Source organism: Lissotriton helveticus, chromosome 2_1 (genome assembly GCF_964261635.1).
Source record: "Lissotriton helveticus chromosome 2_1, aLisHel1.1, whole genome shotgun sequence".
Lineage (NCBI taxonomy): Eukaryota > Metazoa > Chordata > Amphibia > Caudata > Salamandridae > Lissotriton > Lissotriton helveticus.
In genome coordinates, this window is record NC_136059.1 from 2,024,480,810 (window position 1) to 2,024,506,289 (window position 25,480).

At 42.7% G+C, this 25,480-nt stretch overlaps 1 protein-coding gene across 1 annotated transcript in view; it reads right to left on the reverse strand.

Moving 5' to 3' along the window:
- GASK1B (golgi associated kinase 1B) overlaps window positions 1-25,480 on the reverse strand; it is a 258,634-nt gene that overhangs the window by 17,917 nt on the left and 215,237 nt on the right. Inside the window, exon 3 of the mRNA XM_078676990.1 lies at window positions 10,469-10,695. Coding sequence (XP_078533116.1) covers window positions 10,469-10,695 — 227 coding nt within the window. The remainder of the gene's footprint in view (window positions 1-10,468; window positions 10,696-25,480) is intronic.

Here is a 25,480-nt window from a genome sequence, read left to right on the forward strand (position 1 = left end):
CTTGGATAGCAGTGGTTGAAAAAACCTATATTTCTTAAATCAACTAGAACCTGTTTTTAAAACAAATATTTTAAATAATCCTAATGCAAACTTGGAGGTTTGTTACTAGCATTCAGAGTGTTCCAAAGGACATATTGTTTTAGATGTCAAGGAGAAATGTACCACAGTTCAAGTTCGTGTGTCCGGATAGAGGTTTTAGTATGGGTGGGAGGCTTTCGCAAAGTATGTGCTGTGGGCACCCTGCACAGTGACAAGCGGTAGAATCAGCGAACGGCGAGTGCAACCCTTTTGTCCATCTGAAAGTAACATAGGCTGCCTGTAAAATATTATATAATGAAAAACTGTCCTAAAAATTGTTAAATTGTTGACAAAACGATAACCCAAAAGGGTGTAGGTGGTCCATTAACTACAATTGAATGTTTTTTTGTGGACAACGTTTTAGACAACATTTATATGAGACAAGATTCTGAAAAACAATATTCCGATATTCCACAATGACTGGAGCTCACAACATATAGCATTTCTGTAACGTAAACCACTTTACATGTGATATTTGAAAAGTAGTGTGTACATGTGCACGATGAAGCAGGTACATTCTGCACAGGTTTTCATACTTTAAAAAAAAAAACTTTATTTGTGTTTTTAAGTACATTACATGAATATATTACAATACAGTGCACAGTGAGTCAACTTATGATATTGGTAGTCTCCTCCATTACACAATGCGTCTCCAACGCCTTATAGTGAGCGATACAATGACCTCACAGCAATGACACAGAGCAATGAGGTCACATTAGCCAACAGCACAATTGAGCAATCCACGAGTCAAGAGCATAGAGACAGACAGGTAACCAATACCCCCTCGTCTGCAATAGCGCTAAGTTCCTTCTGTCCTAACAATCACATCAAGCTAGGTATGCGTGGCTCACAACCAGGGAATATGTAATAAAACGCGTCTCACGTTACTCATGCAGCACTAAAGATCATGGCAGTTGTGTCTTCGGAACCCTGTGAGCGTAGATACTCTTGTAGCGGGCCCCATATGTCTTTGGGTTTGGAGGCTCGTGGCAGTAGTTCAGCATACGTGGTAGTCTGCTTCTGGCAATATATAAGGTCTGCCAGCGACTCCTTAAATTTCAGAGCTCGGCCTCTCCCCCATCTACAGGCCACCCTACATTTAGCTAACAAAAACGAAATAGCAAGGAATTTCCTGTATGTTTTGGGGATCTGTGCCGTGTTGCCAAGCAGAGCAAGCAATGGATCTCGTTCCAGACCCTCAAGACACCATTTTCTCGAGTGCCGCAAATACCTGATCCCAGAATTCCTGTATTCTTACACACTCCCAGGCCAGATGTAAGAACCCCGCCCCTGGTTGCTGGCACCGCTCACTCCTGTCATTATCAGTGAGCTTAAGTCTAAGTTTCTTCATTGGAGTGTAGTAGAGGCGGTGCAAGTACTTGTAATGTATCACCCTCAGCCTGCAGCTAGCCAAGATCTCTGCTGTTTGCAGACAGCAACACTGCCACTGGTCTTCAGTAATTTCTCACCCTAAATTTTCACCCCAATGCATTCTGGCTGGACTCGGAAGTGCTTCTCTATGCATACATATGGAGCTGTATAAGCCTGATACCAGGTGCCTTCCCTCAGTGGGTCCCAAAATATGGTGTAGGGGCATCAAGGACTCTGGCTCTTGTGGGAAGTCAAGGAGAATTGAGCTCATGCCTTGTCTTAGCCGCACATATGGAAATACATCCAAAGGTGTGTACTGCACACCTTTACTCCAAGGACCGAAACGTCCCTTCATGAAACAGGTCCCCCCAATTGACTATATGCACCCTCTTGCATAATCCTTGAAATCCCTGTTCTTGCAATAGGGAAATACTAGGATGATGTGACAATGGGAGTCTAGGAAGTATAGAAGGGGAAGGGCCAGAAGACAGCTTATCTGATGCCAGGCATCGACCGTAGTGGGCGGCGTCACACAGGAACGCTCGTGCACATGTATCAACCCATTTAACGGGATGGGATCCGCAAGCCAATTTTCCACAGTTATTTGCGGCATATAACAAGGGGGTGCACCCAATAGTAGGCATAAGGTGCCTGTGCACTTAAATAGTATACCTCGAAATCAGGAACGTCAAAGCCCCCCTGGTCATATGATCTGATTAGTATCGATCAATTAAGCCTTGCCTGCTTCCCTTCCCAGAGCAGTCTAATTAGTTCAGAGCGTAATGTCTTAAAAAAAATGTCGTCCTGGGTGATAAGGGATGTTGAGGGATAAATAAAGAAATTGCGGGAGTATGACCATTTTGATAAGGGATGCCCGTCCTGCTAATGAAAGGGGTAGGGAAATCCAACGTGTAACGTTGGTGGTTAGTCGTGCTATAGCCGTACCATAATTTGCTCTAATGGTTTCATCTCTATCTCTGGTTATCTGGATGCCAAGATATCCTAAATCTGTGTCACACCATTCTAGCGGGAAGTCAAGAGGGAACTGTGTCACCGCCGGTGTGAGAGAGAAGACCAGAGACTTTCCCCAGTTAATGTGAACTCCTGACAATCTACAGAATTTTATAAATTCCCGTAGTAAGGGGTTTATATTTTGGTTAGAGTCTCTGACATATAACGTCATGTCATCAGCATATAGTGAGATCAGTATTTACCGTAAACAGCAACAAAATGCTTTATCTTGGTGCAACTGGCGAAGTCTGGAAGCCAACTGCTCCACTGCTAGAGCAAACAAGAGTGGGGAAAGCGGACACCCCTGATGGGTGCCTCTAGAAATGACAAGGGGCTGGGACACTTGGCCATTTATCAATATCTTAGCAGTGGGTTGATGGTACAAAAGTTTAATCCATGATAAATATAAAGGCGGAAATCCCATCTTCTGCAAAATTCCAAATATGTACTCCCACTCCACCGAGTCAAATGCCTTAGAGGCATCTAAGAACACTGCAGCAAGTGGGAATTCTGGCGCCAACGTCTGAATTAAAGAGAATAGAGTCCTGAGATTATGGGATGTGGCCCTACCCGGTACAAACCCTGATTGATCGGGGACTACAAGTTTGTCAATTAGCAGGGATAACCAGTTAGCCAGGACTTTTGGCAATATCTTAGTGTCGCAATTCATTAGCGATAGCGGTCGATATGAATCACAAGATTCGGGAGATTTCCCTGGTTTTAGTAAGGATGTCACTTCCGCTTTTCTCATTGAAGGAGGAAGTATGCCTACCTCAAGGGACTACTCATACACTTCCTTCAGTGCAGGTATCAATGTAGCTTTTATAAAATTCAGCCGGTAGGCCACCCGGCCCTGGTGCTTTCCCATTTTTGAGCTGCATTATCGCTTCCCTGATCTCATCTATTTCAAATGGGAGGCTAAGGAATTCCCTGTGTGTATCACTAAGCCAACCAAGTGCCACTTCACCCACGAAATCGTCTAAGTCAAGTGAGGCACCCCTCTGTGCTGTATATAATTTCCTGTAATGTGCAAGGAATGTGTCTAGTATAGTTAAGGAATATAGGTGTAGTATACCGCCAGGCCCTTGTATCTCTAATATGTGCCTGTTGAAGCGGGGGCATCTTGTCACCTGTGCCAGCGCCCTGCCTGGTCTCTCCCCTCCCTGTATTTGCGGGCCGTCCAACAGCAGTCCTTGAATTTCGACTCCCGTTGCGCGGTGTCTTCATACTCAGAGATTTTTGTTCTGAAATCCTTTTGTACTTGTCCCACCTCTCCCTCACTCATCCTCCTCGCCAATCCTCTTAAGTCTTGTTCCAAAGTTTGCAATGTGGTCCGTATATCTTTCAGTACCCCAAAGCTCTTTGAAATGCAGAATTCCCTCTCCGTCACTTTGAAATCCTCCCATATTATTTCGACGCTATCCACTGATCCCTTGTTTCTGGCAAATAAATCCTTAATTTCCTTGCCCAGCTCTGCTTGGAAAACTATATCCAATAGGGCCATAGGTTGCAACCTCCAGGACGGCCTAGGACTGTTATAGCCCGGCGGCGTAAGTGAAACCTTCACTGGACAATGGTAGGAAAATGTCCTGGCCAAATGTATCACATTTCCTATAAATGATCCCAAGTCCCTTGAGATTAAACAGTAATCGATCCTTGGCCATGTCCCTCTGTGGGACGCAAAATGTGTACCTTCCCGCACTTGTGGATGCATATGTCTCCAGCTATCAATTATCCCAACTTCCTCAATAATGCCCCGCAATGCCTCCTGCACTTTAGTATAGTGATGCATAGCCACCATTGATCTGTCCTGATGCGGATATAATGCAACATTGAAATCCCACCCCCCAAATTAAGTGTGTGGAACCAATCATAATATTTTGCCCCACAAATCTGTAAAGAATACAGGACTGTCTGTGTTAGGACCATAGCAATTCACAATCGTTACAAAGTCTCTACCCAGAAGTGTGTGACGATGTACCTACCATATGAGTCTTCCATGACCCCCGCCAATTCAAACCTGGGGTGTTTTTTAAAGAGTATTGCTGTTTCGCAGGCGTATGAGGAGTAGGAGGAGAATAGCCGACAACTCACCCATTTGCTTGCAAAAGTATTTATGACCCTGGGATTTAGGTGAGTTTCCGGTAGTAAGGCCACATTTATCTGTTACAGTTTATCAAGAAGGACTAGCTAAGTTGTGGAAGGGACTCAATGGGTACGCATGTTGACAAACCATTTGGTTTGGTCATGAAGCCCTCACCCACCAACCTAGTTGGTGGCATGCTTCATCGTCGGGCCCACCACAGTGACACCGAATGTGTCCCGGGTGTACTGCGACTCCAGATTACTGAGGAGCTGGTATACTCGCTGAGTGAGAAGTGTTGGTGAATGTGAAGGTGAAAATTTAAAAGCTATACAGTGGGTCCCAGTACCCGAGGGTATATGGATAGACTTTAATTACTGGGCCCCTGTTAGCAACTAAAAAGGCAAACGGACGCGTTGGAGTAAATTATGACCTCCTACGTCCTGTGTGGTCTACATGTTTCAGCCAGGCCTTTTGAATACAACTGGCTTTCCTCAGGACCAATGAGTATGTGAAGGTGATAATAAATACTTTAAGTGATTTGTTTTGTAATTAAAAGTGTTGCATTCGCGAAGGTGCGATATGTGTAAGAGGGGGATTCCCTCTACTTTACTGTACACATAACATAAAGGACACAGACAGATATACAAGGTAGAGCCAATTAGGATGATATTTCAAAAACACAATGTTATGCCGGCTTCTACGGTGTGTGAAACGACCTAAAAGCGGCAAAAAATGTGGCCAAGCTGGTTGCATGGCTGGTGTGGTTTTAAGCGTAAAACCGGGGTGGGGGTGGTGGGCTAAACAGCGAGGTAAGTGCAGGGTGAGGTACAGGTAAGTATAATACATTTTCCTCACACTTGCTGTTTGCTGTTAAAGCTTCCGTGGGTCACCTGGCAGGGAGAAAAGACCCTAGACATTGTGGAAAGGCAGAGATTAGCGCCAAACCTGTAGGGAGAAACATGCTGCAGCTTTCCTAGTTCGAATGATTTCACATGGACAGTGATTGAGCAGTTTGATGTGACCTATTTCAACGAAAAAGCCCTCCTTATGAAGGAACAACGTTGGATATACCGCCTATCCACACACGTTGATGGGCTGAACGATTCCATTCCATGGAATGCTTTGACCACCTGAACAGTATGATAAATTCAAATGCTTTGACCATCTGAGCAGCACAGTACTTTTCTTGCCCCACGTCTTTGTACAATTTTCAGTATGCCTACTGATTGGATATATATTTGTCAGTACTACCCTTACTGATTAGTTATATCCCTGCCTGTATCTTAATTATCCTCCGTTTTTTCCTTATTGTAACCATACATCCCAGTCTGTTTACTCTAATAATACCACTTGAATGACCCACACCTTGCGGGCATATTCTGGCATCCTGCGCTGCCACCCGCATATGCTGTAATCCTGCACTACTCGGAGCCCTTTGCGCATGAAATACTTATCCTGCACGCATGCGCACGCTCCACATGACTAAGCGCTTTCAGCGCGACCGCACCTCTTCTATCTTTATTCCCGCTCCAGGTGTTGCGAATCATATGGGCTATTTAAACGAGACCAGGGCCCTCACTCACTTACCCGGGACACCGCAGCAGGACAACAGGTCTATGGAGCACACAGATCGGCAATTCCGTGAGTAGACACGCTACCCTACCGCTACGAACTAGGTAAGCTGCAGCATTTTTCTCCCTACAGGTTTGGCACTAATCTCTGCCTTTCCACAATGTCTAGGGTCTTTTCTCCCTGCCAGGTGACCCAAGGAAGCTTTAACAGCAAACAGCAAGTGTGAGGAAAATGTATTATACTTACCTGTACCTCACCCTGCACTTACCCCGCTGTTTAGCCCACCACCCCCACCCCGGTTTTACGCTTAAAACCACATCAGCCATGCAACCAGGTTGGCCACATTTTTTGCCGCTTTTAGGTTGTTTCACACACCGTAGAAGCCCGCATAACATTGTGTTTTTGAAATATCATCCTAATTGACTCTACCTTGTACGTCTGTCTGTGTCCTTTATGTTATGTGTACAGTAAAGTAGAGGAAATCCCCCTCTTACACATAACGCACCTTAGCGAGTGCGACACTTTTAATTACAAAACAAATCACTTAAAGTATTTATTATCACCTTCACATACTCATTGGTCCTAAGGAAAGCCAGTTTTATTCAAAAGGCCTGGCTGAAACATGTAGACCACACAGGACGTAGGAGGTCATAATTTACTCCAACGAGTCCGTTTGCCTTTTTAGTTGCTAACAGGGGCCCAGTAATTAAAGTCCATCCATATACCCTCGGGTACTGGGACCCACTGTATAGCTTTTAAATTTTCACCTTCACATTCACCAACACTGCACACTCAGCGAGTATACCAGCTCCTCAGTAATCTGGAGTCGCAGCACACCCGGGACACATTCGGTGTCACTGTGGTGGGCCCGATGATGAAGCATGCCACCAACTAGGTTGGTGGGTGAGGGCTTCATGACCAAACCAAATGGTTTGTCAACATGCGTACCCATTGAGTCCCTTCACACAACTTAGCTAGTCCTTCTTGATAAACTATATATAACTTAGGGGATCCGGACTGGCTTATCTAGTCCTCTCTCTCTATTTTGATTTGGCCACATTTATCTGTTGCCTATCTTGATAAGCCAGCACCTGCCGACGTTTTCTTGGATCACCCAGGACCCTAACATTCCAAGACAACACTCTTAATGTAGTATCATCCACCCGTGTCATTGTACCTTCCTGTAGCTTTCCAATCTGTGCATCGCGGACATATAAGCATCCAAGTTCGTATATGGAAAAAGACACACATCTGTAAAACCATACTTGCAGTATCATCACTATGACCTTGAAACTCACATCCCCTATCCTTCCCCACCCACTGAAGCATCCCAATCATGCCAGTTATAGACGTCCCCCCTTCCCTAACAACCTTTAACTTCTCCATTCTAACAATTAGATCCAGCCCCTCCCATTTCAAACTTAAGGAGAGGCTATAGAACAACATAGGTAAATTGAAAACAATAGTGGGGTATTCCGAGGCGGGGCAACGCTGCTGAGGGGCCCACTGATACCTCTTGTCAGACCAGGTATAATACATCATAGTGCCAAATCCTGGATCGACTTCAAGGGTGGTGGGCTGCAGAATAAACCCAACCATCTTCCGTGGTACCGTTCTATAGGAAGTTCGTAGTCCCCTCGTACACAATGTCTTAGCCAGCATTCCAATACAATTCTACGAACATATCCACATCTATGAGCCGTGGGACTTCCCATAACACCTGTCACTGCTATTCCATAGCGGTAGTCATTCCACTTCTGGCGTGAGACCTCGGTGAAACCTCCGGTGTTGGTGGCCGTCTTCTCTGTTTACGAAGTTGTTTCAGAAACTCTTCCACCTGTTGAGGCCTTGTAAAAAAAGTTTGAGTCCCTTGGTGGGTGACACGGTGTCGAGCAGGGTAAAGGAGAGCATAATCAATTTGTGCTTGCCTCAGCTTTTGTTTCACCACCAAAAATTCCCGTTGTTCCTCTTGGTCATGTAGCGGAAAATCAGGGTACATTGTAAACGAGATCCCTTCGTAATTCAACTGCTTTTTCTCCCTGCCCCCGCAAAGCAACGTCCCTATCTCTATAGTTCAACAAGCGGGCGATGATGGGTCTGGGAGTGCTTCCAGCCGGCGGTCGCGGTCCAAGGGCTCGGTGTGCTCTCTCAACTATAAAATGAGGGGATAATAATTCCGCACACACCACAGCTGTTAGTAATTTCTCTATATACACCTCCATCATATCCGTGTTCATACTCTCCGGTATACCTAAGATGCGTATGTTATTTCTTCGACTGCGCGCTTCTATGTGCTCATTTTCAGCTGCTATGATTTTGAGAAACTTATCTTTTTGTGCCGTCGTTTTCTGTACTTGGGTGGTGGTATCTTCAACAGTAGAGATGCGCTGTTCCGCTTCCTTGCTACGCGTCTCGTGCCCCTCAATTCTACGGGCTATTGCATCCATTTGTGATGACATTGTGTCCATCTTGTCCACTATAGTCGCAAATCCTTGTCTCACCTCCAGTAATATTGATTTCAAATCCTCTCCCGATGCTTGCTATTGTTCCTGCTGTGAGGTGGTCCCTTCCATATCTGCTTCAGCTTGGTGCTGCCAGGTGTTTGTTTTTGGGATTAAGCGTCAGCTTTGGCTGACGAGTGTCTGGCTTCCCCATTTTGATACTGCCCTGGACGCCGACTTTTTGATGCAGTGAAGGCCTGGGCTGTACGTTAGCTCTTCGTCCAGCTGACAGCCGCTCTTAAACTCACTGTAATGTCCGACTCTACGCTAGTATATGAGCTATGCCTCTCCTTCCACTATTAGGGCCGCTGCCAATGATCCTACTCTTCGTATGGAGATGTCAGTCACTTTTCATTGCAAATAAGAGGAAGGCTAGGACAACAAATTACATCCACCAGTTCGGATCCCCAGCAACAATGAGCACCTCCCATAGTGCACACTTGTGGCGCATGTCTCAAGGTCCAATGTGCTATGGATATGGCACCTCGCCCCAATCACACAGCACCTCCACTGCATAGGTCCTGAGCAGATCTCAATGTACTGCCACCACCACACTCCATCGGTGCGGTGCTTCACTGCCCTTAGCGCAGACTGCGTGCAGTGCCAGTTCATCTCCCCAATCTCTCCTTCAGCGTGCATGCACCAGCATATACCCAAGTAGTCTCCAGTACCTCCCTCGCAGTGCAGAGGCACCTATCTCAAACCCTCACCGCATCAGGGACAGCTAAGTCTTCACACTGCTTCCGTCAATATCGCTATTGCCTGTTGGCGGTGCCCCCTGGTGCGCACGCTGTCCCCGCTTGTCCCAGTTTCTTATGTGCTAGGGAGTAGTAATGCACAGCCAATCCAGAATTACCCCTGTCTGCACACAGCACGATGCCTCCGTGTGTCCACCCACAGTTTTGATGCTGCTGTCAATTGTAATGTTCGTGTATTGACTAGCCTAGTTCAGCGCATAAAGAAAGGGGAACTATCTCTGTGCGTGGAGTCCTAACATGGCCGCTACTTTATTTCACTGCGGCACTGCGGCTCTCCCCTGCCCGCAGCGCCGCCGCCAACGCTCAATCTGCGCTCCGCTCACCGATATGAAAATGTCTCTGTAGACAGCGATCTCCAGCGCCCTTTCCCCCTCTGACAGCGCAGTCTGGCCTGCTCTTCACGTGGGGGGCCTTTGATGTCCCGTAACGTATCTCGCCGCTCTGATGCTCTAGGCACGCCAGCCGTCCTCGCGGGTTCACAATGCTGACCGCTGTGAACCAGCGTCAGGGAACTCCAGCTGCTCACAAAGAGATACTGCTATGTTGCAGGGATTGCAGGGTTCGTCTCCACGGTCCTTCTGACCTTGGACCTCAGTTGAGGTAGGATAATTTACGGATATATGAGTAGACCTGTGGGAGCCTCACAATGTGGCGGCCATTCTGCTCGTGCGCTACCTAGCGCCCCCAGGTTTTCATACTTTGTTACCAGAGAGACAGCACTGTAGATTGGGTTGTTCTATAAAACTTAAATGCAAATGAAGTCAAAAAATCACAGGGCAAATTCTCAATTGAGCTGCAGATTAGAAACATGGGTGTACACCACCGAAAAGATGGACCCCATAAAGCACATTCCTGCATCTTCACTCACTGAGTACACACAGCTTGTATTTACTTCTCCATTCAAGCAGCTGAGCCCTTGCTTTCAAATGCCGAGATAAATAACTGACTTTATTGGTAAAACAATGTGACAGTGGATAAAGCCAGGGAATTTTAGTTTTGTTTCAAAGCACAATAAAACACTGCTTCGATTTCCAACCCAAGACATAACTGTAATGAGCCATATGATAAAAAAATGAGGTTATTGTACTCACTCTTGTATTCCCTCTAGTAATTTGAAATCCAGATTCTCTTCACTCCTGTCAAAGAAACCCTTGTTGTTAATCCAGACTAAATGTCTTCGGTCCTGTTTCCTCTGAACAATGTGTGCTAGGGCAGCAGATCCATATTCTTCACATTTCTTTTCAAGTCCTTGCTGCACACAAGAATCTTCTTTGCGGGGTGTGAAGCCGCAGCAGTATCTATCAAGTCGACTGTACACCTGGGAGCAAACAGAGGGAAGGGTGAAAAGAAATTTAAGCTATTCAACTGCATTCTATCTGACATATATGACCATTTTGTAAATTCTACACTATTTTACAAAGACTGGTGCACTGCTCGGTACCTTCGGGAGTTATGGAAATAGTCAAACTACCACAGCAGAGAGTGACAAACTATGAGGAGTGGAGGTCAGTAAAAGGAAAGAATGATTCCAATATAGATGAATGCAAATAAATTAATTTAGATTAAGGAAAAGACACACAACTGAAAAATGAAAAGCATGTATCGTAAGAGAGAGGTTTGTGGTTAGCAGGAAACAATTGACTCGATGATGAAGCATGATATTAATAGAGTGTGCGAGTGTCTAACTAAGCAATTGATCCTGGAACTTGACTAAACCTATTCCTGAATAATTAACAGAGTCTAACTGGGGGTGCAGAATAATTTAATGTGTGGAGTAGCAGGAAACAAACCGTAGCCATATAAAAAGAACTCAAAGCTATGACTGTATTGCAAGAAAGCTTGCAAGGCACACTTTACTATACTTGGTATCTTAAGACAGCACAGCTTTTAAAACAAATGGCCTTTTCTATTAGCCCTAACTTATGCTTAAAAAGCATGGAGTGCTTTAGTCAGGAAAAGGTATTATCGAGCTGAAGAAGAGGTTAGACATAGTAGCTTATTGTGCCTTATTTATTTGTATTGATCACGCAGTGGAGGCTCACTGTGGTAACACTGTGTACCTATATGAAGCAAAAATAATTGGGTCTTCAATACATTTTTGGAAAAACAATTATAGCTATACCCTCCACAACAAATGACACCTGTTGCCTGTATGTGATCACAGTGGTGGCTCGCAGAGGTAAACGTTGTGGGGGGTGAGGAGGGGCGGGGGCAGGGCTGGTTGGGGAGGTAGTGAAGTCTGACATACAACAGCAGATATTTATTTATTTACGTTCACCTTTGCCGACGGACTCCACTACCCCCTCACCCAGCCCCGCCCCGGCTCACCGCCCCACAGCGCTACCCCTGCGAGCCGCCACTGTTATAATGTACAGGGAACAGGTGTCATCAGTTGTGGAGGGTACATCTATGATTGTTTTTGCAAAAATATAATAACGACCCAATTATTTGTGCTTCATATCGGCATATCTCTCTAATCAACTGTGACACTAAGATCTATGTGAACAGTTCTGGATGCCAAAATTATTATGACAATAAGTAGTAGGTATATTGATAAAAATAACTGGTTGATGCTAAGGTGGCATTTGACTGAGATAACTGTGACTCCACTTGGGTAGAGGTGACATTCCAGGGTTCTTGGCCACACCTATTAAGGCAACAGAAGCTCTTTACATTAACCCTGTGACTTGATTTTTTACTAACCAGACTTTATTCACCTGAATTACTATTAGCCAAGGAACTCAAAAGGATGCTCCCTCGCAATGCTCTTTTCGTATATCTATATATAGCCTCTAACCGATAAAATTAGTCAGATTTATTGTATTTTGACATATCAGGAGGTATCTATAAAATTAAGCTCAACCTAGATAGGTAGCTAGTTTTAACAATGGAATAAGAAGTGTTCAATTAATTAAGGATAGAACTTTATAATTTTATAGGGATGCAGGGTAACACCATTAATGAGGCCATGATAGAGGCTTCGGCCTGGGACAATGGGCCCGCCATTGGATTCATTATCAGTGAAGAAGGTTAGATATCTTGGAATTAAGACAGCGGGTAAATTAGAGGAAGATTTTGTCTTTAATCTCAAGGCTATTTGTTCAGAAGGTACATCACTGATGGATAAAAAACAGAATCTTCCCATTTAGCTGGTTAGAAGAGTGAATTTTATCAAAATGATTCCTTTACCTATGCTTCCCAAGTACTCCAGGACTACTAATATTCCAACTCTTTTAGAAAGATATAAGTTTGCATGCTTATATTTCTTTAGGCATGAGGTACTCCAAATTAAAAAAAAATTGCATTGCTACAATAAGGCCTTGCAAGGCCGGACTTGTAGCTGTATTTCTGAGTTGCAGAAATTACAGTTATTCAATTTTTGACCACTTAAGACAGATGCACAGCTGATTTTGATTCCTTACTGGAGCTGTTTTGGCCTCGAACACTGCAGATACTGTGCAAGATTGGGTCACTGTGGTTCTTTAAACAAACTTGGATATAAAAATGCTAAAAAACACTTATATGGATCTATCATGATTCCATTGGGGTTGGTTAACTAAGTTTACAAACACACACACAATGCATATAAATAGATTGATTGTATAATTCATTGGGTCCATGTGTAGTTTAGGCCAAAAAGATTACATTTGCTTATATGACAAGCCACAGGACAAGGATATTGGGGAAGGTAAAATTACAGCGATATGGTATTAACTGAGCTAGAGGACTATGAGCAAGGGAGTGTGAAGGAGTCTTATATGGTGAAGTGTGAAGATTTGAACAAGTGGCTTTGATTGCTTGCAGCACACCCCTGTGTAAGAAGAGGCATAAGAGGAGTCTAGGGTGGGAACAATGTTTGCATGAAAAACTGTGAAATAGGTGGGGCTGCAGTTTTACAGAACAGTTATTTTCGTAACTAGGCCTGTGACCTAGAACAAAAGGGTGAGATAGACTTTACTGAAATTTGCTCATTATGACATCATGCCCATTAAATGATTTGTTAATAAATATGTATTGAAAATGTGCCATTGTTCTGCTGATTGCAGACTGCCTTATTACAGATACACCAACAATGTTCATGCTACAGTTTACTTAGTGTGTGATCAGCACCTACTGTACCAGTCTAGTGGTTCTTAGCTTGTGGTCAATGCACCCCTTGTGGTCCACAGACCCATATGACATGTAACCAATATTGTATCAATAATTATAAGCATTTCACGCTAAATAACTGTGTAAAGGCGGTTCTTCCTTTGAGACAAATAGTTTACCATGTAACAATAATTCCTGCTTGATATGTATAGTAATACAATTAATAAAGATGTATTTTAAAGAATTATCATAAGCATTTAAAAATAATGTTGTCTGAATTTGATTGCTAGTTCAGGATGGAGCATGCGTGAATGCACACAGTCACTGGATGCATTCAAATATGCTCAGACCTCAACTAGCCATCACCTTCTGACTAAAACATGTTTGAATTACTTATGAATTTCTACAAAATCATACGCCTCTGTATACTTACTAAGCTAACGCTCTAACCAACCAGTGATATATGCATGTATACACAGGTATAATGCCCAAAGGGCCCTTCCAAGCTGTGTGTTCTCCCTTCCACGGCATTACATGATCAGGAACTATAGACCTCAAACACCTACTCTTCTTTTACTGGAAATGGGACATTCCTGCAAACTTCAGCAGAGCTGAAATACTCAAATAGAGTACTGCTTCCCAGTAGGTGGCATGCACTCAGGTACAATGAGCACATGGTCTTTAAGCCTTTAAGCATTCACTTTCTTTGTCACCTTCTGACACAAAGACCCTCCACGGCCTCCGGCTTTCTCCATACCAATGACTATAGTTGCCCTGTATCTCTCCGGGGTCAAAGTAAATCCAATTACTACTTCCAGGCTTCCAACTGTGATTCAATGGAATCTGCTGAAGTCAAAAGGTTAAGAAAAACTGGCCTAATCAACTGGCAGTAGTAAGCCACTTATTGGCCGTGTATGCTTACATGTATCCCATTGGAAGCGTATGAGAACGTAACCATCTGTGTATTCGGGGAGCCTTCGGACCTGCTGGTTGCAGGTGACTCCCAATGATTATTGTGACTTTTAATGAATATTTAATATGAATACCACTGTCTCCCAAATTTACTGAGGAATGAATGGTATTTTTTCTTCCACATACATGTTCATGCCTAGTATTCAAGGCTTTCGAAATGGCCAGCAACCAGGTGCTTGAGACTGTACATGGCCACATATGCAGCAGTCAAGTGAAGGATAATAAATGCATACAAGTTGCTTTTTATTTACATTGAAAACGTGTTTCTTTTTCTTATACTAGATTCTACCTGCAGCCCTATGAATAAATCAACTGAGAAACAGGAAAGAGTGTAAACCGAGCATCTAAGAGCAATGCACCATTAAGATGAGTGTGACAGAAGAATTACACTTCAATCAAAATATGAATGAAAGAGCATTGTCCTCTCCGTCAGGACAATGTCAGACACCAGGCTCAGACCGCAGTTAAGCATCCTTTCCACCCAAATGTACTTGGAGAGAGCCAGAAGTGTTTTTTGCGAGTTCAGTGGAGAGCAGTGCACTAATTCTGTGGCTCAGGCAGAATGTCAAACTTGGGCGTGCACGAGGAGTGCTACTTCGCCTTCTGAAACCATGTAGTCTCAGGTAAGCGCTTGGTGTTGTCCCCTGCATGGATCCCCTTCAGAATGTAACAATATATGTGCATGTCAGGAATCCGCAATCTAAGATGTATTTGGAAAGCCATAATATGTTTCTTTGTGAGGAAAATAGGGGAGAAATATCAAGTGGTGCGCACATTTGAAGAAAAAGGGTCTGATTTTAAGCAAGGCCTTCTATCAAGCCAATAAAATACAGTATTGGTATATCATCTACCACAGATGGTTTTCTTAGCGTGTGCAAATTCAGAAAATAAATTGTTTAAAAAGATTTGGGTGTAGTCTTTGGGTTGATATGCATTATCAAATGTAGACTGTGCCACGCGCCTGTTCAAAGGTATTTAGTGTATGTAACAACTAGAAACCAAGTGAGTTCCTAAATATGTCTATTCTCAGCGAGGCAAAACAGAAATTTCCTATTTCGTAAAATCTTTCAAGAAAGCAGCAAGCCGACATCAATGGGGCCAAGGTCTGTCACTCATAATAACTCAGGCAGGAATTATGGAATATGTTTCACTTGCGAGGTTCATCCACACTTGAGAAATTCGTCAACATCAACATAGTACAATTTACTTTGGGGCATATGCCATGTTTGGGTTAGCAGTATGACACCACCCCAAACCAGTGACATATTTTTACTTCTCTGGCATATACAAACTGAAACTCTAGAGATGCACGAGAAAAACCTCTGCGTCCACTCGTCACCCTGCAATGGTTTTCTTAGAGAACTAAAGGATAAAATGTACAGACGTTGTAAGGTTATCAGAAAGATCAAAACTTTTCCGCATAGCCTGTTTGCTAACACGTAAGAAGCAAGTGTGGGGCTTCTACCCTCCTACAAATTCTTTAGTCCGAACATAATAAGATGGCCTATGTTGGTATTGTGTTGAGGTTTAGTACTGGAAACATTTTCTATCATACAACAGAGGTGTGTCGTACTAGTTGTTCTGAGAGATTGATTGCTCTGTAATGAGCAGACGTGTAGATCGAAACATTTTTGAAAACTTCAAATATTTGGCAATCGTACCTTTCTAGGATTTATATTCTGTTTGAGGGAAAGCAAAATGATAGTGCATAATTGTATTAACAGAGAAAAAACATGCAATGTGGAATGTGCAGGATTAGATGGGTGTATGGAAAACAGGAACTGAAACCTTTCGGTTTGCCAATAGAAAATTATATATAATTTGTCTCTGTAAATGAGTAGTCAAATGAACTAAATATGCCTGAACATAACAGCAAAACACCGTAAAATCTTGAGCAAGTTAAACTTGTTGCACTGATATTTTTTATCTGACTCGCTAGTGTACCACGAGAGTAGGTGGAGTAAGAGGAGAAAGTACGGGCAGAGGGCCATCTGGTGCCATAGCTTTGAGGCGTATGGGGATCCATATGTGTCTCTTGGAGCAGTGCAATTTGCACCTGGTGTCGATCTAGGTAAGCCAAGATCTGTCTCCGCTTTTGAGGGTCGCGCAATCCCCTGACATTCCATGTAAGCATTTATACACTAAGGGGCTTAGGTTGTGCCGACATGAGAAGCGGGGATAAAAGGTGTCATGAGTGTGCTTGTACAGCAATGCTGCAAGTATGTGTACGACAATCGGAATTATGAGAGATTTGTACATTGAGCATGACGGAACAGTAAGACAAAAAAAAACGCCCCTTCCATCCCACCAGATATCTCAGTAAAGATGACATCCAAACAACCAACAATTTGTAGCCCACCCACAACGGCACCCCAAACATGCCGGTAATCAACCACCCACCCAAAGGATTCAGTAGGTCAATTAATGTCCGCAAACCCAGTGAGCCTGGGATAGGGCCATGTAATGCAAGTAGATCCCAACCCAAAAAACATACACAAGGGGGAGCTCCCATAAGGGGGGCACCGGGTGGGAACGAAACCTCTCCCATGTCCCATCATCGTTGTATTGCAATCCCATAGGGAGAGTAAAGAATGGAAAAGGACCCCCAAGGGGGATGCCAGCAACGTGGGGGGGTGGGTACCCAGTGAAGTAGCTAAATTATCTACAAATTATGCAAGCAGTATGTAGCCAAGGATATAGCATTGAAAGACATAACAACTTAGCCCAAGGGACACTTATCTGACCAAGTCCAGGCAATAGACACAAGGGCACTCAAGCAATGCAAAAGGCACTTGAGTACAGCAGGAGGTCCTCATGTCCTTGTGCCACAGCATAGTCTCTTTGGAATGTAATGCGCCATAGTCTTGTTACTGATCAGCTGCCAGAAGGGGAGGATTATCTGGAGTTGCGATCCCGCCTCGGCGAGTTTCTTGCTATCTTCTTAAGGAAGTCGTCCACCTGCTGCCCATTTGTACAGATGATTTGCTTGCCTCCATGGAAAATCCGGAGTTTGGCAGGGTAGAAGAGGGCGTACTCTATGTTTTCTTTATGTAGTTTTTGCTTTGCAGGAAGAAATTTCCGACGTGCCTCTTGAACTGCGAGGGTGAAATCCAGGTAGACAGAGAAGGAGACGCCCTCAAATTGCAGCAGTTTGATCTCACGGGCTTTTTGCGATGCAGTATTTCTGTCTCTGAAGTTAAGAAGTCTGGCAATAATGGGTCTCGGGGAGCACCAGGCGGAGGACGAGGCCCCAGGGAGCGGTGGCCACGTTCCACCACAAGATGGGGTGAAAAGGATTCTGCTCCAAACGCGGTTTTCAGGAGATGCTCCACGTAGTCCTCCATCCTTCCAGTGTTGGTGGTTTCCGGGATACCCACCAAGCTGATGTTGTTGCAGCAGCTTCAAGCTTCACTGTCCTAATTTATGGCGGACATGACTTTTAGCAATTTATCCATACTTATGTCTTGTTCTTGTAATTGATATGTGGTATCCTCAGTTTCAGAGATACGATGCTCAGCCTCCTTAATCTGACCATCATGTGTGTCGACTTTATGATCCAGGAAGTTGAGACGTTTGTTCATGGTGTCCATCTTCCCGGACAAATCTGTCAGGCTGTGTTGGACGGCCAAAAGTAGTGTCTTGACGTCATTGCCAGGCGTCTGCGAGGATGATTGGCAAGGATCCATGTCCGGCGATTCAGAGCCTACTGAGGCGGAACGCATCGGGCCTTGTTGGCCTCAAATGTCAATCTTGGTTGATGGGTATAGGGTTTCCCCATAGCGCCTCGATACACAGCAGTGGTTAGTGCCATGAGCACCGCAGCCCAGGATCATCAGACGTTCCCTCATCCTGTATGTGGTTGCACCGTCTAGGCAATGTTACAAAAAAGGGACCCAAAACGCATCTGGCACCAGCCGGTAGATGAAAGGCCGCCAACAGCGAGTCAGCAATGGGGTCAAAGGGGCTGGAGGCAGTCCGTGGCGGTAGTATGGAGGAGAGGCGGGATGTTCAGATGCAGCAGGAGAAATGTCCTGAGTGGCAGCCCATGGGTAGGACCTGCACCTGTAGCTCAAGAGAAATCCCTAAGCAAAGTTATGTGTAGGGAAAAAAGAGGGGGGAAGGGTGTCTTGGAATCTCAGCCTCAAACCCCCAGGGTAAGACCCTGTATATCTGATGCTGGCATGTGGCGCAGTTTTTTTTTAATGTATATGTGCGGGTTCGGACGTCAACCAAGTTGGCACTAGGTAATATTGAACATCTCTGTGCAGTCCTCGCAACGCGCTGAATGCGGCGTCAATTAGCTGCCTTCAGTTCTCATGTGTTGTGTAGTATAGGCAACCGTTCCATACACGCCATATAGAAAAACGGGGAGGGAAGGGGGGGCGTCCCAGCGTGTATTTACAGGCAGCAACCAGTCTGAATATGCCCCACTATGAGAAAGTGCAACGCTTCTCAGTTGATCCGAAAATGTAGCCCCAAATACCTGCACTGGATGTTCCGCTGGGTGCCGCCGGGAGGAAATCGCCTGGGATAGTGTTCAAAAGTCCTGGTGAGCAGGCAGGAGGAGGGTAAGGGCAGTCTGCCTCCGCCACACACAGGCTGTGATGGCGCCGCGCCAGGGAGCAGAGAATTCCGGAGGAGGGGGAGAATCAGCCGCGCAGCAGGGTTCCAGCGGGAAGGCTCGTTTCCGCGCCGATCAGCAGCGTGGCGGTACTGGGGCTCAGATGAACACCTGGAGCTTCCATTTTCCTTCCAGTGCAGCAGAGAGGCTTCAGCAACAGGCATGTGACATTAGCAGTTGATAAATTAGGTAGATTAGAGGATAAATGACGGATGTTTTCACCAGGTCTCCGGAGCCTCACAGGTGTGTGGCCATCTTGGATGTGCGCCACCTAGCGCCCCCTTCAATTCTTAAAGATATCGAATCTTTGTACTGCAGCAGGACAACACAAAGCTGTCAATGGGACTAAAAATGCCAACGTGTGTTTTAGTACAATTATTATAATAAATAGAAGTCTGAAGTCCAGAATAAGAAATGGCAAACGGTGAGATATTATACCAAAACAAATTTTAAAGGACATAAAGAGCAAGTAACAAAAGGTGTGACAGTAAAGTAAACACAACAAGATACGAAATAAAATACTATTTACAATCTCAAAAACGTATTTTCAAGAAACATATGTAAAATTGAATTTAAATGAAGCAGCGCCCGGGAAAACGCCAATGTATCTTGAGGTCAACAGCCGGTCCTAATTTTTCTATGGTTGGTTCTACTTTTTGTACGAATTTGAATTATTACCTTTGACAGTGATACTGCAATGTTTATTTTCTTTTACATCTGTTTTCAGTTATATATTTCTGTGATGGAACCATATACTTATTAGCTGTTACATCATGCAAGGCAAAGGTTTCTGATTAGTGTAGAATGTATGATACATTCTTATTAACTATTGCACAAAAAACTGTGGCATCGGAAAGCTGTGACCTCTTTTTTGTATTTAACTTTTAACAAATAATTAATCCTTTCTCGATAATTTAATATATTTGCATTGATTAATTTATTTAATTATAATAGTAAGCATAACTTTGATTTTAAACTATTGGTATTAAATTAAAATATTTAACAATGTAATTCTCAGTCTTGTTCCTGCTCCCCCTGGTATTTTAATGTAATAATTAACCATTATCCATAAACTATTTATTATTAATTTAGTTCATTAAGATATGTTTACCCTTGTTGTATAGCTTTTTAGGACCCTAGGGTACTTTTCCCAATTCATGCCCTTATATAGGTATAAATCACCATGTCCTTATATAGGCATAGACATTATAGCCATATTTAGACATAGTTCGTGCAGTCCAAATACTACAGGCCTATTTCCACTAGTTCCGAAAATCCACACGATTTCTTAGAAAACTCGGCTTCAGCAGCTAGGGTCTTCCCCTTGCTTGAATATTGATTTATCCAAGAACTCATGGAGTTTTCAAAGAACTGAGACCCTTTGATGTCGTTATTATGTCCACCTTTACGTCAAACTCAGCACCTTCAAGGTATAAATATGCCCACACTTGCCATAGCAAACATACAGTGGTTTGGAGCAGTTCAACTATCTACTTGCCTGACGCATCCTGGTACAGCAAGTGCCGAAGGAAGCCGACCCTCCAGCAGATGCGCTGAGAGAGACGCTGTCTTTTCTCTTGCCGAGAAGTCCAGCTCCGGTGTTTCCAAGCTACCCTTGCGGGTTGCTGGGATATCAAGTCCTGAGACTTACCTCCTTCATTCTAAAACCGAGGTACGGAGCTGATTAGACCCTAAGAGAAATCTTGGATGGATTCTTGGTAAAAAGAAAACTAAATTTATGCTACACCTCACTTATTTCTCCCCTCGTACTAGACTTATGTTAGGTACATCAGGGTAGGCGTTTTTGAGAAGCACCAGTTGAGTACTTTTTAGCCTTTGTTATTTATGTATGTATTTATCTATGGTCTAGGAACCATACAATGCTTTTACAGTATTATTTTATAATACTGTTTTTACTGTACGTATTATACTTCGCAACCAGTATTACGATTCTAGCAGTTCATTTCTTTTGCATGAGAAAGAAGACTGTTCAATAAATATTCTTTTATTGAAAGCGCCCGTCTATTTCTCTGCACCTCTGGTAAAACGAAGCATGCACGAAGGACTGAGTAAAATATCTATCTATCGTTTCCACGACTCTGAAGATCAGTTTTATCTTGGGGAACCAAAGTTGTCATGTTTATGCAGTTGTCAGAAACTAAATCCCTTCTTGTGAACTCGAGACAGTTTCTAGTGACCTCTGAGCTAGCTGGCACTCACAATTATGTCTAATATATTCAATAGCGACCTAGTAGACATAAATCCTACGTCACATCTATAGGATATATTATTCCAATGTGCAGAGCCTATTGGGAATATAGGAACTACACTACACCCTTAATTAAATTATTTTATTTTAAAGCAATTATATAATTACTTAGGTAAGTGTATTGGTACTTAACCTTTAATCTATTGGTCTATCGTTTGATTAACTATAACTATCACCGTTAAATTACTTATTTTAATTTGTTATTGTTTACATTCTTTTAACTTAACTCTTAATTATATTACTTTATTTTTGCATCAATATAGTTTAGCCTGATCTGTGATGCAATTACTTAAATGTTTTATTAATTACATACTTACTTAAGCTGATGTAATGGCCAGCAATGTTTTGGCTTATAAAGTTGTGGTTTTGATAAACCAATCCCAGACAATGTTACGCAGGCAATGTAGTGGAGGTACATTGTTTACTCTAAGATTTGTTTTTAAGAAGGACTCGTCAATTTGGTATAAAACACATTCCCAAGAACCCTCATATTGTGCTTTATATTTTCTATGAATACCACCATTCACATAGGCACTGGAAATATTCCTATATGATACAAACAACATTAGCCTAATTCCCAAAGGTTACGCCTTGACCTACCTTTGTAGGACTCCTAGCATACTCCTAAATTGTAAGAGTAGGCCAGGCATACACCTGCCCTGGACAAATGCTGTTTTTATTCAATGCATATACCCTCTCTGGAAAAGAATGCCCTTTCTTTCCAAAAACTGATTGACAAGGACCCTCCCTGGTTAGATTACCAATGCTCTGGGCAGGTAATTGTAATTGCACCATCTCTGGAATGCTGGGAAGATCTTCCTTAGTGGGACAACCATTACCTAAAACCGCAGAACAACAGTATAACATACTTAACTAGTTGAATTTAGTGGATGCATGAGGTGAATATATATATATATCGTTCCACGTTTTGGTCCAAAGGCAGGGTTTCCGGGTGCTCTTAGGCGGTGCACACCAAGCGTGGCAGGACCCAGCCGCGTATTCACATAAGTCCGTTTTTCCCAGGGGAAGTTTGTTTCTCAGAGCACTCCCGGGTATTTTTGAATTACGATCCACAACAAAGATTTGCAAAATAAATCGGTTTATTCCGGATTGTTGACAGCCAGCCAGCAACACCTTACGCGTTTCGGTCTCTACGGAGACCTTGCTCACAGGAAAACCAATAAAGCGTTTTTTTAATGATTTAAATAAAAAGTGCATACTAGTTTCTAACACATCACTTCCTGTTGCATCACGGGAATTGTGGGACTTATAGTTTCAAAGCACAAAGAAGGCCATATTATGTTCTAATATATCATTTGACTGTACAAATTAATTCCGAAACATATTTGTTCCTCCAGTGGGTATTTCCACAAAGAGTGACAATTAATTATTCTCTAGAAAGAATTTGATAGGATTTTTTACGAGATTTTTTTACGTGTCAAAAAACCATAAGGCCTATATCATTATCATACATGTTGCATTTAGTAAATTCAATATTTTCTTAGCGACTTAGCACAATATTTTATACATCACTCGTCCAATGAAACCCTCCGGTGGGTATTTTATCATTACGGACATTTGACAGTCAGATATGTGTCCTTTGCAAATTGATGTGAATAAAGTTATTTTTCAAATTTTAAAGTGAAAAGAAACAGTTTGTGTGTTCAAAAAGGTTACAAATGATAATAGTGAAGTGTATTAAAATATGTGTAGAGAGGCATCGTTCGTACTTCATTTTAAGATTAGAGGTGGCAGTGTAATTCCTCATCCTGATTATGCCCAAAAGGGGTCAAAGTTCTGAAACTCATTATGTGTTTTGATTCCTTTTGCCTCATGATTTTTTCGCGATCGCCACCCCTTTGGTTTGATCCAACACTCTCAATGCCATAAAACTTCAGTTCCTTCCAGTTGCCATTGTGTGCTTTCTCCATGTGTTTGGCCATGGCATTACTTCTGTCATTATTTATGGTGGCTCGTACGTGTTCCAGTATACGCATTTTTAGTTCTTTTTTAGTGCTGCCGATGTATTTCAGCCGACACGGGCATTCCAGCACATAAATAACAAATTGTGTCTTGCAATTGATTAGTTGGCCAATTTTCCATGTTTTTTTATTTGCCATCTCCAGTTCCTTTGTGTTTTTGGCTATACAGCAGACCTTACAGCCCGAGCAATTATAAGAACCTTTTGGTTTGTACCATGCTTCTGGTTTTTTTGTTCTTGAAAATGACTGTAAATCAATTTGTCCTTGAGATTTTTAGCTCTACGATAGGTGATGTTGGGATGATCTCCCACGATTTCTGATACTTTCGGATCCATTCGTAGGATATGCCAATTTTTCTTAAGGATTTGCGTTATTGATTGATTTACTGTCGAGTGAGTTGTTATAAATCGGATCTTGTGATCATCCGTTGTTGGTTTTGGTTTTTCTTTTAACAAATCAGTTCTTTTTACCAATGAGGAGCGATTCAAAGCAGATTGGATTATCGCAGGATTGTATTTCCGTTTTTTGAATCTTTTACTAGCCAGTCTTTGATTGTTTATCCAATCCTCTTCCTTTGAGCAGATTCTTTTTAGCCTCAAGAATTCACCATATGGAATGTTTTGAGTTAAACTCGATTGATGAAAGCTTTGGGCATGTAGCACTGCGTTTGTCGCAGTGCTTTTGCGATGTAACGTTGTTTGTATCACATTATTCTCAATGAAGATTTCTGTTTCCAGGAAAATCACTTTTGACTCGCTAATTGTATATGTGAACTTGAGACCAAAATTTGAGTTGTTCAGTATTTCAAAATATGCTTCAAATTCTTCATTTGTTCCATCCCATATCAACAAGAGATCGTCTATGTATCTCAGCCATGCTATGTAAATCTTTTCTCAGTGACAGAAATATTCAATACGCAGATCATAATGAGATGCTTCTACAAATGATCTCAATGTGTTCGGAGCAAAATGTCTTCATGTTTGGGAAAGAGATTTATCGGCAATGCAAAGGCACAGCGATGGGCTTTTCTTTTAGTCCATCATAAGCTTGCTTGACAATGGGTCATAGGGAAAAAACATGGGCTTGGAAATGTGAAAATGACGTGGCAGTATCAAAAACCATAGCATGGCTGAGATACATAGACGATCTCTTGTTGATATGGGATGGAACAAATGAAGAATTTGAAGCATATTTTGAAATACTGAACAACTCAAATTTTGGTCTCAAGTTCACATATACAATTAGCGAGTCAAAAGTGATTTTCCTGGACACAGAAATCTTCATTGAGAATAATGTGATACAAACAACGTTACATCGCAAAAGCACTGCGACAAACGCAGTGCTACATGCCCAAAGCTTTCATCAATCGAGTTTAACTCAAAACATTCCATATGGTGAATTCTTGAGGATAAAAAGAATCTGCTCAAAGGAAGAGGATTGGATAAACAATCAAAGACTGGCTAGTAAAAGATTCAAAAAACGGAAATACAATCCTGCGATAATCCAATCTGCTTTGAATCGCTCAACATTGGTAAAAAGAACTGATTTGTTAAAAGAAAAACCAAAACCAACAACGGATGATCACAAGATCCGATTTATAACAACTCACTCGACAGCAAATCAATCAATAACGCAAATCCTTAAGAAAAATTGGCATATCCTACGAATGGATCCGAAAGTATCAGAAATTGTGGGAGATCATCCCAACATCACCTATCGTAGAGCTAAAAATCTCAAGGACAAATTGATTTACAGTCATTTTCAAGAACAAAAAAAAACAGAAGCATGGTACAAACCAAAAGGTTTTTATAATTGCTCGGGCTGTAAGGTCTGCTGTATAGCAAAAAACACAAAGGAACTGGAGATGGCAAACAAAAAAACATGGAAAATTGGCCAACTAATCAATTGGAAGACACAATTTGTTATTTATGTGCTGGAATGCCCGTGTCGGCTGAAATACATCGGCAGCACTAAAAAAGAACTAAAAATGCGTATACTGGAACACGTACGAGCCACCATAAATAATGACAGAAGTAATGCCATGGCCAAACACATGGAGAAAGCACACAATGGCAACTGGAAGGAACTGAAGTTTTATGGCATTGACAGTGTTGGATCAAACCAAAGGGGTGGCGATCGCGAAAAAATCATGAGGCAAAAGGAATCAAAG